General features: G+C 41.6%; 1 protein-coding gene across 2 annotated transcripts in view; it reads right to left on the bottom strand.

Moving 5' to 3' along the window:
* The window catches only part of FNDC3B (fibronectin type III domain containing 3B), a 180,951-nt gene that overhangs the window by 131,038 nt on the left and 35,865 nt on the right, over positions 1 to 14,048 (bottom strand). For both annotated transcript variants that reach the window (XM_085069045.1, XM_085069046.1), the window contains exons 2-3: positions 12,581 to 12,719; positions 4,865 to 4,940 (exon numbers count right to left, since the gene is read on the bottom strand). In XM_085069045.1, coding sequence (XP_084925171.1) covers positions 4,865 to 4,940; positions 12,581 to 12,691 — 187 coding nt within the window. In that variant the 5' untranslated portion in view covers positions 12,692 to 12,719. The remainder of the gene's footprint in view (positions 1 to 4,864; positions 4,941 to 12,580; positions 12,720 to 14,048) is intronic.

Below are 14,048 nucleotides of genomic sequence, written 5' to 3'. Positions count from 1 at the left end.
CCCAAACCATTCTGGGATTCTGTCATCTATCTGCTCCTTTGTGTGTGCCCAACACCATTCTCATCCTGGTGCCTTTGTCCCCACCCAGGAACACTCCACAGGTATCACTCATTTGCTTACACGATGTCCCATCTATTTTCAACTCTTTCCTTCCCTGCAAGAAACTGACTCACTTCCTCATTTCCAACCTCATTCCACAGAGGGAGAAAAAAAATACACACTTTGTTTGGTTTGCTTAGAATACACTAACAGCCTTATTTCACTGAAACACACACTCTTCCTATACAAATATACAGCTGTTAAGCCTTTAATATTATCCATTCCTTTGCACTACCACACCAAACCACACCCACCCACCAAATTAAGGGAATAATAATTCCAGGAAATCTTTCATTTAAGAAATCACTGGTAGATTTTTAGCATACTTCTGGTCTTTTTCTTGAGTTACTCACTTTTAGAAGCACAGAAAAAGCAGCACTGAAGTTTAATTCTCGCATTCCTTTGATTCACAAGGTAAGAACAAGCAGACTTCAAGTTCAGCCTCAATGGCAAAACACTTGAAAATGTCACTTGAAACAAGTATCAGTATAAGTAAATTATGTTTTTATCCTGTTTTCATTTCAAAATATAACCACCCAAAAGCAATTTAAGTCCTTGTCTACAACACAGATATTTATGTTCCAACATAGCTGCAACCCCTCCATGCCACTGCACATCTGCACCTTGTCCTTGAATAAATCACAGGAGCCAGTTTAATGCAGAGCCTTGCTCACCCTATGCAAGGGTGAATTCCCCCTGTTCAAGGCCAGAATTAAGCATAATTTCTTTCCTTTAGCTTATTTGTTTTCTTTTCACACAAATTTTGTTCGTCACTATTCCAAACCTTGTGCTGTCACACAAAACAAAGACTAGAGGTGAGTTTGAGAGTGTTTCCAGCAGCACGGGTTAGGCAGAATTTATCAGGAATTCCAATTTTTATTCCACCAGCTGCTTTTCTACCACCTCTTCTTCTACCTTGTTACAAGCTTTTTGCAGCTTTACATATGTACTGAAAATTCAGTTTGGTTTGTGGCAGAAAATGAGATCCAGCTTGAGGACCATTTAGATGGATGGCAACAAAAAGGACATTTAGCAGTAATTGAGCAATTCTGTGTGATCAATGGATAGAAGCTTTATGCAGCCTGCATACTCTGTACATATGTATTTTCAACATGTGGGTGACAAGCAAGGTCAAGTGGCACCAGAATAATCATTCTGTCCATGTTATTCATACCACAGCAGGTGTGACAGCTTGCCATTGTTGCCTTCCAGGATGGAAAAGCTCTGAACAGATTCTCAAGTACAGCTTCACTGCCCCAAACTATGCACAAACTGTGAATTTTTAAAGTGTGAACGACACAATTCTCAGGCAGCAACACAAGTTCCTACAAAAGATCTTAAGATATTGGCTAAAAAAAACTAGTCTTTAATCAGTCACTAGGGGAAGGTGAGTTTCCTGAACATGTCAGATTCATATGAGATCTATTTATTCTGAAATTTAGAAAGCAGAATACTTTTTGGTTGTTTTGTTGTTTTTTTTTAATTCAGGGGTCTGTTTCAGTTCCATTCTGTAGTTACCAGATCCAGGTTCTCACCCTGCTCCATATTTCATTTAGTGTGGTTACCCCATAGCACTAGCCAGAAGCAAAGGAAATAAAAAGTTCACAGTTAACAGCTGAGCAAAGAAATGGCTGAGGATATGCCTTGCCCTTGTCCTTTTCTTGCAGAGCTAGCAACAGTCAAGTCCTGACTTTTCGACAAATTAAATGGAAAAATGTGAAAAGGAACTGAAGTATTCAAAGTATTGACACATTTATTAAGTATTCAGTATCTGTCAAACTTTATATATAAAGAGCAGCTTTTAAAATGCTGATGATAGAGCACATACACGTGTTCCATCTTCCAAAGATCCTGGATGAAGACCCTAAATCAGTCTCCCAGGGGCAGATGTGCAGTCAGAGCCCCAAGCTCATTCTGGGTGTCTGGCAGCACAGGGTGAGCAGAGCTGCCCTGGGATCCCCCAAGCCCCAAAGGAAGCACAGCAGTGCTTTGTAATTAACACCCACACGGATTAAAAGGAGCAAAGCCTGGTCATGTAATCACACAGGAATAAAGGATGTGCTTTATTCATAGCCCAGGTGTCCAGCCCCAGCACTCAGCCCAGGTGGGCAGCACCATGTGCCTCCTGCCCACAAAGGCAGCCCTTCAGCTTCTAGAAACTATTAAAAATTAATCTCAATTAATCCCCAACATGCCCTTTCTTTATTCCTTTATTTGGCTGTTGTTGTAAAAGCTACAAAAGTCACATACCACAGCATCTCTTCTATCACATGGGACGGAGAAGGCAAATCCTGAGGAAGTCAGACAGCAACACAACTCCTGCTGAGAGCACCTGGAGTTGTTCAGATGCTTCCCTAAACAACTCAGCATGTGGACTGTGCAATCAAGGGCTGCATTTCTCCAAAATACCAGATTTACTGTATTTTTATTGATTTATTTTCTCTTGAAATCTGTCTTTTTAAGGAAATCACAGACCCTCTCCATGCCCACTGACCAGCTGAACTTCTCCCAGCCACCATCATTTCCAAGAGCTGCCTAATTCAGGCCCACACCATGATCTACAGGGCTTATAAATTGTCTTAAACAAGTCATCTCCAGCTATATGCAAAACCAAAACAGGGATGATGAAATAAAGTTTTCTCTGATTATCTTACTGGTATAATGCTGAGGGACTGGAAAAAGTTTTTGTATCTGAGATTTCTCCACCATTCCAAAACATCAGAAACATTCAAATGTGCATCTGTTCTTTCTGATTTAAAACAGTGATTACTCATTAAGTGGCTAATTACACTTCAGGGTGTTTAAAACAGAGGCTATTCCACAGGGGTTTTCCTCCAGCAAGTATCTTTCTTCCAACCTTGATAAGACAAATGAAGATTCACTAAGTCATCTTCTCTGCTGTTTTTGCCTCAGTCCTCTAAAACACACCATCACCACATACATCACAGCTGGGGAGCCAAACAGGGTTCTGGATACAAAATGGGGCTCACAGGACATCCAGAACAGGTTCCAGGAGCACAAACTGAATATTTCATACTCCTTGATAAGCCATATGCAAAAAAGTAATAAAAAATATTCTTCTGCACAAGCGAAGTTAGCTGTCCCTGCAGAACAGTCACATGCCAAAGGGAAGAGCTTTCGTATATCCTTAAGAATTTAGTGTTACCAAGCCTGACATCTCAAGTTTTTATTAACAGTGTTCACTCCCTGAACTCAGGAGAATCACCCAATTTGTAATAAAGCAGTCCTTCACACTGTGAATATTCACAAGCACATCTTATGTCATAACCCTGAATACGTGGCAGTAAGGAAAAAGTAAGTATCATCTATTCCACAGGGAGCTACCAGCTGAGAGGCACTGCCCAAAAAGAGACTTTCATGCTGCCTTAACATAGTGCTAAAATTATTCCTTATCCTGCTAATCATAGTGCAACGTGGGAGCATTGGAAACTGCATTATTATTGTCTGAGTGCTGCCCTATGTATAGGGAATGCATTAACCTTTAAACATACAAAACATTCTATAACCTTTAAACATACCAAATACACGCTATCACAGGAGGGAAAAAAGACACTTAAGTTTCGTGGAGCAAGGGGGTGTGTAATTTCCAAAAACACTGCACACAGAATAAGCCTGTCTTCTATAATAACCTCAGGGCACAAAAACAGAACTGTCACCAATCCAATTCTTAGTGTATTTGCAGGCTGATTACAGCATCTTCAGCAATAGATCATTATTAACATTATTTAAGCTCCACAATTGCATGGTAAGAAGAGCTTTACCAAAAGGAAAAAGAAAAAACACAACAGCAATACAGTCAGGTGCTTTCGTGTGTTTGAAGCAGGTTTGTAGTTCAGCAATAAAAATATTTTACAATGAAGTAGGATCGGAAGCTTTAGCTTGAAAAGAATATCAAGAATTTTGAGGCCAAATTGAAAGGGTGTATACAAATAAACATGAGCCTTGGCAGTCAATACTGAAGCTATAGCAAATAAAAGAAGACAATCTTATGGTAGAAATTCTAAATCAATTTTATGAAAGACTGCTGATGAGTACCAAACAAGTCCCACTGGCACAAACACGTTAAATTACTGGGAATACAGAACCAGGAGGTTTCAAGTTGCATTCATTTAAATACAGTGTCTGAACACCACTTCGAGCACGAACAAAATTATAAAGAAATGGGGTCATAATTATATTTGTAATGGAAATCTTTCATGTGCTAAGCCAGAATAAAGCATTCATTTCAAATAAAAGGAGTAGCCAGCTTTATTCCTCTGTTAATTGCCACATGGACCAATTTCTTACCACACAGCATGTTGGCTATAAATCTCAACAAGCAGCTTTAAATTGCTGTTATTATTGCTCATCAAGACCAAATAATCCTGGATGGAGTTCAGGGAAGCTTCTGTAATGTCTATCTCAAACAACTATTAATTCATCATTTCCATGGGGATGGAAATTCGAGCAAGAACCACCCACTCCTCCACTGTTTAAATGGAGGGGGTGTCAGAGGAAAGGTGCGAAGAGGCTGCAAGATGGGACTGATAAATAGCTGGAGAGAGAAATCCTCCTGGACTTCCAAGAAATGCATGACTCATTCTGAGATCCTGAAGTCCTAGAATACAGAAAGCAGCCACGTCTGCAAGTTCTCACTCCCAAGTGCTTCAGTGCATTTTCAGAGCTGCAGATCACGTTTTGGGAGAGATGACAGAACAGGTATTCCATAAAGCAAAGCAATTTTTTTGTTCCTGTATCCTCTTACCTTGGATGCACTGGAGGGTTCCATCCTCAGCCCTTATTGTAAAGGTTTCACCTGGATTAACTTGAACCAAAAAGACCTGCAGAAAGAAAAATAAACATTTGTTTCACCGTGATCGCCAAAAATTAAAATTTCCCCAAAACAGTAGCTGTGTTATCCCTTTTCTGGAAGAGGTGTGGAGGCAGGGAGGGAACAAACTGGCACACAGGGCCCAGGAGCAGGCAGAGATTTCAAACCCAGCTACTCATCCACATTTTAAGAGCTGAAATGAAGGTGTAACTCAACTGCACACAGGTGAGAATTACGGCTTTGAGTTCCACACCAAAACCTTGAAGGTGTGTTTAACTTGGCCAAATGCTGGTGGCTAAGGGCATAAATCTTCAGACCATTGGCACATGCAACAAACATGCAGCACCAACCCATACTGAGATTTCGTGTTCACAAGAATTAAAGTTACTTGCCATGGCGAGTTGATCCATTAAGTTTTTTACAAATTTATCCTTCAGTCTTGCACATAACAGATCTCAGTTAGGCAACAGCCATAGGCACACATACATTTCAACAGTTGCACAAAGAAAGTAATAAAATATTTATTAACAAATATACGATTTTTTAAAATAATAAAAAGGTCACTCCAGTGTACCATTGCTGAATTCTGCAGATGCTGGGAACACAAAAGGACGAGGAAGCACCAAAACATGTCCCAGTTCAGGGTATGATGTATCATCTTTATTAATGCTCAGGTGTCTGAAACAATGGGTTGAAAACTTACGATTCAGAATTCTTTCTTTAATGGACAGTTTCACTGGGAACTAGAAACCATTTATCCCACCTTGCTGCTCATGAAACTTTTACTAAAATACTTTAAACACACTTCAGCCAACAGTGCATTGTCAGAAGTTCAATCAAGATATAAATTAAATTTTCAATTTGTACCAAGATTAATCTACATCTTTTTGTGAAAGCTCTCTCTAAATTTAGGTCTGGTCTTTATATTCTGGGACATCTGCATGCAGAATTTAATCATTCAATCTGGACAGAGAGAATTTGAATTCACGTTGTGTTTCTGAATTCCTTAAGCCAAATGCATAAGATAATTATTACCTAGATGACCTTTTGAATTACTGTAATCCTACAGAAACCCATTATTCCACCAACATTTTTAAAGCACAAGCTGGAAATCAAAGAAATGACATATGAAAGCCATTATGTTGCCTGCAACAATCATTTCTCAGGGAGCACTGATCAGGGTGGATCTGATCCAGCATACAGAGCACAATAAATGGTTCAGAAAAGATAGAAGGCACAAAGCCATTCCATCCCTAATCTCCGAACAATCAACATTTAAGTGACAGCATTTAAGTGCTCTTTTGCTATGAATAGGCGTGAATTATCCACCACAGGACATGGGCATCAGGTCAAAAGAAGAGCAGAGCAAAGCAATGTCATCCAGCTTAATAAAAAAAACCAAACCAAAACAACCAACAAACAAGAAACCAGAGGCCAAGAATCATACAAATATTTCATCAATTCATTTGCATTATGTGTCTAAACCAACAGCCCTAAAGCTGGTTATTTACTAACAAATTTGATTAACATAAATCAGAAGCCCTTGCACACCTTTACACCTTCGGAAGAATTTGGTCCAGCTCCTCAAAATACAGAACCTAACTAAGACTGATGCCCAGTGCATGTGAAGCTCCATCTTTTCCCTAAAGCAGGAGAGAGGGATTCCTCTTCCTACATAAGGTAAATGCCTACCCCACAGTCAGAAGATTCACAAATTCCTGTCCCAGGAGCCCATCACCAACACAGGTGGTGTTGGGCACACCTGCACACACATTAGCACACCTGCGGTTGTCCCTTAAAAATGATTCCTTGGGGTTCTGCATTAAAAAAAGATAATATCCCAAATCACAGCTGTTGCTTTTGATGGCCAAAATGAAGCAGCAGCATCATCCCTGCCTAATCACGTGAGTTTTTAACACAAACAAATTGTTCCACCAACAAATTTGTTTCCTGTAGAGCAGCAGCCACACAGCTTTGTCCCATCACGAGCCTGTGGGCAGAGCCTGGCACTTATATATAGCAGCTTCTATTAAAATGTTACAGATAGGGAAATAACTCCCCATTGACAGACGCTCAAATCAGCCACCTTTGGAGCTGAAGAAAACATTTACAGGCTGTTGCTGGGGGAAGGCAGCAATATCAGGAGCAAACAGGGATAGCCAAGGTATGAGTGACGTGGGTCAACACTGGAGCAAGGGCTGGGCACAAAGGGAGGACATGGAACAAAAGTGGACTCAGAGCCAGGAGCAGCAACCAGGCTCCTCAGGCAAGACTCTTCCACAGGCTGCAACCCAGTCCCAGCTCCTTCCTTCCCAAAGCTGGGGTACTGGGGTTTTCCCCATTATCCACCCAATCCCCTCTGCAGCTCACAACTGCATTGCACTGACCAGAGAGATGCAGAGCTGAGGCCAAACCATTAAATCCAGCACACTCTGAGTGTTACATATTGGTTCATATTCCAGCCAACACCCCTGACTTGTCCCAGTTGCCTGGGACAAATAATGTCAAGACACACTGCGACTTCTTTTGTTTACACACACTAAGTGTATAAAACTAATTCCATGATTTATTTTTCCCCACGCCCTCATAAACAACAAAACCATATTCTGCAGCCTGGAAAGCAGCTTCCCTCTTTCCTTTCACACAAGGAATCTTCATGAGAACGCCTTGTTTCTACAGCTTTTAATTAAAAAAACTGAGGAAAGCAATAAAAAAAGTGTAACGATAACCTCTCTATTTTAATGAAAACAAACCCACATGATCTTTAATTGACTTGTGCAATGCCACTTCCAATATTCATCATCCCGAGCATGCACATTTATGAGATGGCAAGAGAGGACAGAGGACTTGAAGGGTCACTTGGAGCCCTCAGTGCTGGCTGGCAGCATCTCCAGGGTGTGGTCTCATGTCCGAGGTCACTCCAGCCCACTTGCAGTCCTCCCATCCAAAAAGCTGGAGCATGTGACAGCTGGGAGCAGGGCGTCAGCAGCACAATTCCAAAGGCTTTTTCTTTTCCCTGAAAAGCACTCGGATGTTTAATTTAGCAGTTTAATCCACTCGGTGCTGAAGCCTAGCCTTACCTGCTGCATCCTCAGAGAAAGCCTGTTATCTCCACAATGCTCTTTTTGCAGTTCTTTTGCGTTTAAGAATGCCATTCTATTTTATTGGAAGTCATGTTTGTTGAGTGATGAATGATACTGAGTTGCATAGCTACTATAAATATTTATAATCCCACAGAGTATATCCAGACTGTGTTTTCATGACAAGCCAAGCACGTGTCACTCGTGCATCCCTTTTCCCCACTATCCAACTCTCAAGCCCAGTGGGACATGGGGAAGAGACTAAAGAAGTGCCCACAAAGCTAACACAGGCATAAGCGCAGGTTCAGGAATAAAGAAACTGAATGAAGGAAGTTTTCAGTTAGATATTAGAGAAAATTTCTTTGCTGTGAGGGTGGTGAGACCCTGGCACAGGTGACCCAGAAAAGCTGTGGCTGCCCCATCCCTAGAAGTGTCCAGAGACTGGCTGGATGAGGCTTTGGGCAGCCTGTTCTGGTGGAAGGTGTCTCTGCCCATGGCAGGGGGTGGAAAGAGATGGGCTTTAATGTCCCTTCCAAGCTAAACTATTCTATGATATAAAACTATATATACTGTGGATAAACAGTCATACTAAGGCAGAAATGACACCTGATAAGGACCAAGAGCATAGGCTATTCTCTCTTTTGCACACTATTGGTTTATAGTGGCCTCTCCCAGCAGTGAGCAGGATGACATTCACCTGCATCCATCTGATGCAATACAGTCCCAGTGCTCACTTAAAGCATTTCTCCCGTATGAGAACATTTTCACCAAGGTCAAACAGCCCCTTGCAGGGCTTAGGTTTATTAAAACCCTGCATTAAATATTTTCCAGTGTGGCAATTTTCCATCCCATGAGATGTATCATGCTTCATAAAGCTGGGGAGCATGGCATCACAGGCACCACCTGGGATCCAGCCACAGGTTCCTCACAAACGCTTTAAACCATTAAAATTTATTGCATTCACAATTTCTACAGTGCGTAACTTATGGAATACATTGCATCTTTTGGGCAAAGATAACAAACAAACAAAACACCAGAAAACAAAACAATCACTTGGATCTGTCATCTACTTTGAAAGACTGGCCCAGATCCCAATGAATTTCCAGGTGCATCCCACAGGAAGGACCAGGGAACTCACACCATGCTGTGTGCAATACTCGTCTCAGGAACACATCCCTCAGTCACACAGAGCAGGTGGGCTAAATATTTTCAGCCTCTCTTCATTAAGAAAAGTCAGGGAACGTGCTACATCTTAAACAATAAAGCTGACTTTTAAAAATTAATACTTCAATAAGTTTCTGGTCTTAACTTTTTTTCTTTTTTTGATTGGACAAAAATAGAGGCATTAATAGAGGCATGAATCAATTCAGTCAGCTTACCACAAGTGCTCTTTACAACAAAACCCACAAGTGGCAGATTCTGAGCCTTCTAATTTATCAAACCTTCAAAAACACATGCCAAAGAAGAAGTAAAACTAAAACAATAAACTGAGAAACCATGAAGAAGTAACTCTAAATTTTGGCAGGAAGTTCTTTCACCAAGCTCAGATGCTGTGGTTCAGTATAAAACCCAGTTAAGTGCTTTCAGTTGCTTGCAAGGTGCACAGACTTGTGCTACAGGAAGGTACCAAATCTTGTTCTTCATTCAGCTGTACTCTCGTCTCCCTCATTTAAAGCCTGTGACCCTAAAAGACAAGAACAAGCACACACAGCACGATGTGCAGTGCCTGAGCTCGAGCCAAATGGTGAAACCACAGGGTTGGTAAACACAGCTTTACAAAGAGTAGGCAAGCAGAAAATCTGCTACACCTCTGCAGGTGCAACGAGTGAACCAAGCTGAAATAAAGCTTCCCAAACTAAATAGCCCAACTAAGATGTGCTGTAGCACAGCTAGCTGCCCCTCCACTTTAAGTTCCAAGCTTTTTAGAGTGGAGTACCTACAGGAAACCATTGAAATTCTTGGACCAAAAGGTTAATTATCGCTCCCTGAATCCCCAAAGGAGTTACAAGTGGATTAGAAGCAGAAACAGCTCTGGAAGCGACATGAAAGCATTAAACACAGTCAGCAGTAGTGGAAATGAAGTGTGGGAAACTTAAAAAAAAAAAAAGTCAGTGCTAGAAATGCCATTTTGGGTAGTCTAGAGAAGAGAGATTACTGTCAAGCAGGCAGACATTCTTCACGCTGCCCTGTGCAGCTCTGCAGCCTTTACTCTGAGGAAGATAAAGCAAGTGAATGTTCCCATACAATGCCTTACACTCAGGCCTGTTCACTGGCAGATTTGCCTTTTGCATCACTCTCCAGCTGGCTGCTGGCAAAGCCAAGGTGTTTCACCAGCTCCAGTCTGCTTTATTCTGCATAATAAGAACAGGTCTTTTGAGGAAAGGCTTTTCCCTGGGGCTCAGCATTTCCAGGCACAGCTCCTAATGCAGCTCTGTGGTGCTGGCACAGCTGAGGCTTCACAAATCCACTAACACACCAGGTTTGGCAGCAGCAGCCAGTGTGCCCAGAGCATCCCATCAGAACCTTGGTTCTGTCAGCCCCAAAAAATGAGGCACTGACCTGCCTGCTGGCCACACTGCAGCCTGGAAAACTCCACAGACCTCATCTCCCACCAGCTCTGCTATAATGCTTTCTCACCACCAGCTTCTAAAGGAGACTATAATTACACCCTGTAAAAGCACATGTCCTCCTAAAGCTAGAACCTATTTATGGAGTCATATAAACCATCTTTCTTAAGGAAGTCATTCCTGTGTGAATCTATCCTGAAGGCTCTTCCCACCTCACAAATAACTAAAATAAATCTCCTTCAACAAACACTTGACATTCGTTTCCACATTACAACAAACCATGTTGAGCAGTTAGAATAGTTCATTTGCAAAGATCACACAAAGCATTTATTCCAATTTCATTCCCTTCAGAACTGTACTTTTAAAAAGCAAAGACATCACCCAAAGCTTCCAGAATAGGATGAAAACAATAAAGCATAAAGGCAGTGAAGCTTTGCAAGAAATGAAGGCCCATCCAGACTAGGGGCCAAAAAAGTCTCAGGGAAAACTGGTATTTTAGCTACAGGTACTTAAGGAGATGAGGTCTAAAGGCATCATCCAGCAAACACTTACACAGAAGAGGGCCCTGGCACAGAACTGTTCTACTGAGTCATGCTTGCACAGCACAGCAACAGCAAGAAGCAATGAGCTTCCAGTGCACCTGCAATACTTTTTAATGCAAAACATTAGCTGAGAAACTGTTCTAAAGGCAACACAGGCATCTACTAAGCCAGGCTGCTGAATCATCAAAGATGGGGAAATTGAAAGATTGGGCTTAGAGCACCATCTCAAAGAAAGGCTCAGAACAATACACTTATTCTTTCTGTAAATCAGAAGGATCTACTGTCAGGACAGTCTGACCTGGTAAGTGGTTTCCATCAAGGAGGAAAATGTGTACTTGAAGAAAAATTATCCTTTCCAGTATGAATAAGATTGTTCCTTCACTTAACTGTATTAATATTGGACTTGGTAAATACAGCCACTGAATGCATTCTTTTCTATTTTTTGAGGTCAAAGCACACTTTGCAATAATGATTTTGAAAAAAATAACGAATCACAACAATGAAAACCTACATCATAATGAGAATCCAGATAACCAAACAGCCTTTCAAGCTCACAAGGAAAGCAGAAATTATTCTTCCTCTTGAGGTTGGTCTAGCTCAAAACACAGCTTGGAAGGAGGAACAAATGATCCAAGGAACGAGAAGTAACAGAATGACCTTCTATATTGATTCAAGAAGGACAGCTTGCTTCTACCTTCGTTACAATACTTGGCTGAAATGTCTCACGAGGGAACCAAATTCAGCAACACAGAAAAATTGCCACAGTAGATGTTCTACAAAGAGACACCTTGACCCCAGGTGACATATTTGGGAACCTACCACCCACCTGCTTGAACCTCCATGCTGTATCCTGACACGAAGGCATTGCTATGGTCTTATGATCATTCTACCAATTTCTGATCAACCTTATTAGAGAGTATCTCCCAGAAAAAAAAAATAAAAACAACTGTAAATCTTGTCTTCCTTCAAAAACCCACTCAAAATTCACATCTGCTTCTTATAATGAAGCACAGGGTAGTACACAAGCCTGCCAGGAAAGGTATATTCAGGTAAGCAAAGAATAGCAGACATCAGTGCTATTCTCCGTTTCTTTCCTATTTCCATTTTTATTCTAATCTAAGCATTTTTAAAGTCTTAAAATCTCACCACAAATGCTAGTAAGATGTCTGGAAAAGAGTTAGCACAAGTAAATCATAAGTAACTTTCTGCAATGCCCTCAAATATGCAGCATTTATAGCCACTGTTCTAATTCCACTATTTTTACTTCAAATATGCAAACAAACATTCAATTTAATGGTCCACTTTTAAGCATTGTTTTTAACGTCTTTCCACCATAAAGGCAGATTTCTACATCCCAGGGAATACTCTGCCCTCCCTAGCGCTAAGGAAAACCATCTTCCCCATCTTGAAAACCCCTTGTTGCCCCCAGAAGGAGTTTATTTAGAGCAGCCAGTTTCTGACCTGTTGAGATCCGTCGCCGTTGACGATGTGAGGCATCATGGCCACCTCCCCGTTCAGCAAGGGCGGCAGCTCCAGCGGGATTTGGTCGGTCATCATCATGGTGACGTACATTCATGGAGAATTTTCCTCAACGGACTTCCTGCAAGAGAAACAGCAGTTAAAGACCTCGCAAAACCCTGCAGGAGGTTCTTTAGGAGGTCATTCTGCCACTCAGCAACTTATGCAGGACTTCTGTTTTTGTAACAAGAGGTATACAAGATCGAGGCTCTGAATGGAGGTTTTAACTGTTAGGTAAGAGCATGGAAAATCAGGTTGCCATGCAAGAATTTCAAAATCCAACCAGCCAGATTTCCACTCTTTCCCACAATTATGGCCCTCAGCCCTCACCGCTGAAATAGGCAGGTTCTGAGACACTTTGAGAGACCTTTGCTCTGAAATCAGCATCTTGCTTGCTGCCACAGCTCTTGGAACTACACATGGCCACCCACATGGTTAAGATGTCACAGCAATTTCACTCAACAGCCACACTTCAAAGCCAAACACCTTTATTTTCTTCCTAGGGCCCTGTAAACAGTGTGAACTGCCACTGCAACACAAAGAGCAGACACCTGACTTCCATTTAATCGTGACCCAAAAGGATTAAGGCTTCTGCTGGAGCAGGAGGGACAGGACATGCTCAATGTTCTGAACACCCCGTTCTAGGAAGGACAACAGAAAATGATGACATCACTTAAGGATTTGTGAAAAATCACACATCACTTCCAGCACACCCTCCCCCTTCACAGCTAACTGATGTGATACATGAGCATCAGTAAAACCATGAGAAGCTGCCTTGTAAAAACAGGCCTTAATTCAGTGTTAAGGGTATCATCATGCTGGTTTATGGGGCAATAATACAGCTCCAGTGAATAAAATGGATGATCTCATCACATAGCTTATCTAGACTTCTGCACAGGAACTCCTGAGCAAAGTAAGCTCACATGTCCAGTGGTGAGCAGCCTCCTCAGTACCCCTCATGCCAGAGAACCACAAAGTCTTCCTGAATAACTTCATATACATCCCAAATTCAAGTTAGAAAAAAATATGCTGGGACTTAGGTGGCAGCATAGGTAATCAGCTGACACAAAACAATCACAGTACACCAGAGTACAGAAAGAGGAATTTTTGGCAAAGAGCATAGGACACTGAACTACAGAGCCATAAACCAGGAGTTTAATTCATATGCTCCAGGGGGAATAAAGGACTGAGCCAACCTCACCAGCATTGGAGCATCCCATTCCATGGATGCTGGATGCTGCAAATCTTATATCCTCTCAGCTCCAGGTGCTGCTGGACTTCAATTTTTCTTTTTTTTTTAGTTGAAATACACTGTCTTCATTTTCATCAACCTCTTTCAGAGCTCACTGCAATCCCATCACCTGCACAGCCTCATGATCAGAAACGTCAGCCTGACCAGGGCAGCTCCTCC

The sequence above is a fragment of the Lichenostomus cassidix genome, chromosome 9, assembly GCF_008360975.1.
Source record: "Lichenostomus cassidix isolate B80296 chromosome 9, HeHo_3.0, whole genome shotgun sequence".
In the NCBI taxonomy this organism is placed as follows: domain Eukaryota; kingdom Metazoa; phylum Chordata; class Aves; order Passeriformes; family Meliphagidae; genus Lichenostomus; species Lichenostomus cassidix.
This window is presented reverse-complemented; position numbering and strand designations above follow the sequence as displayed.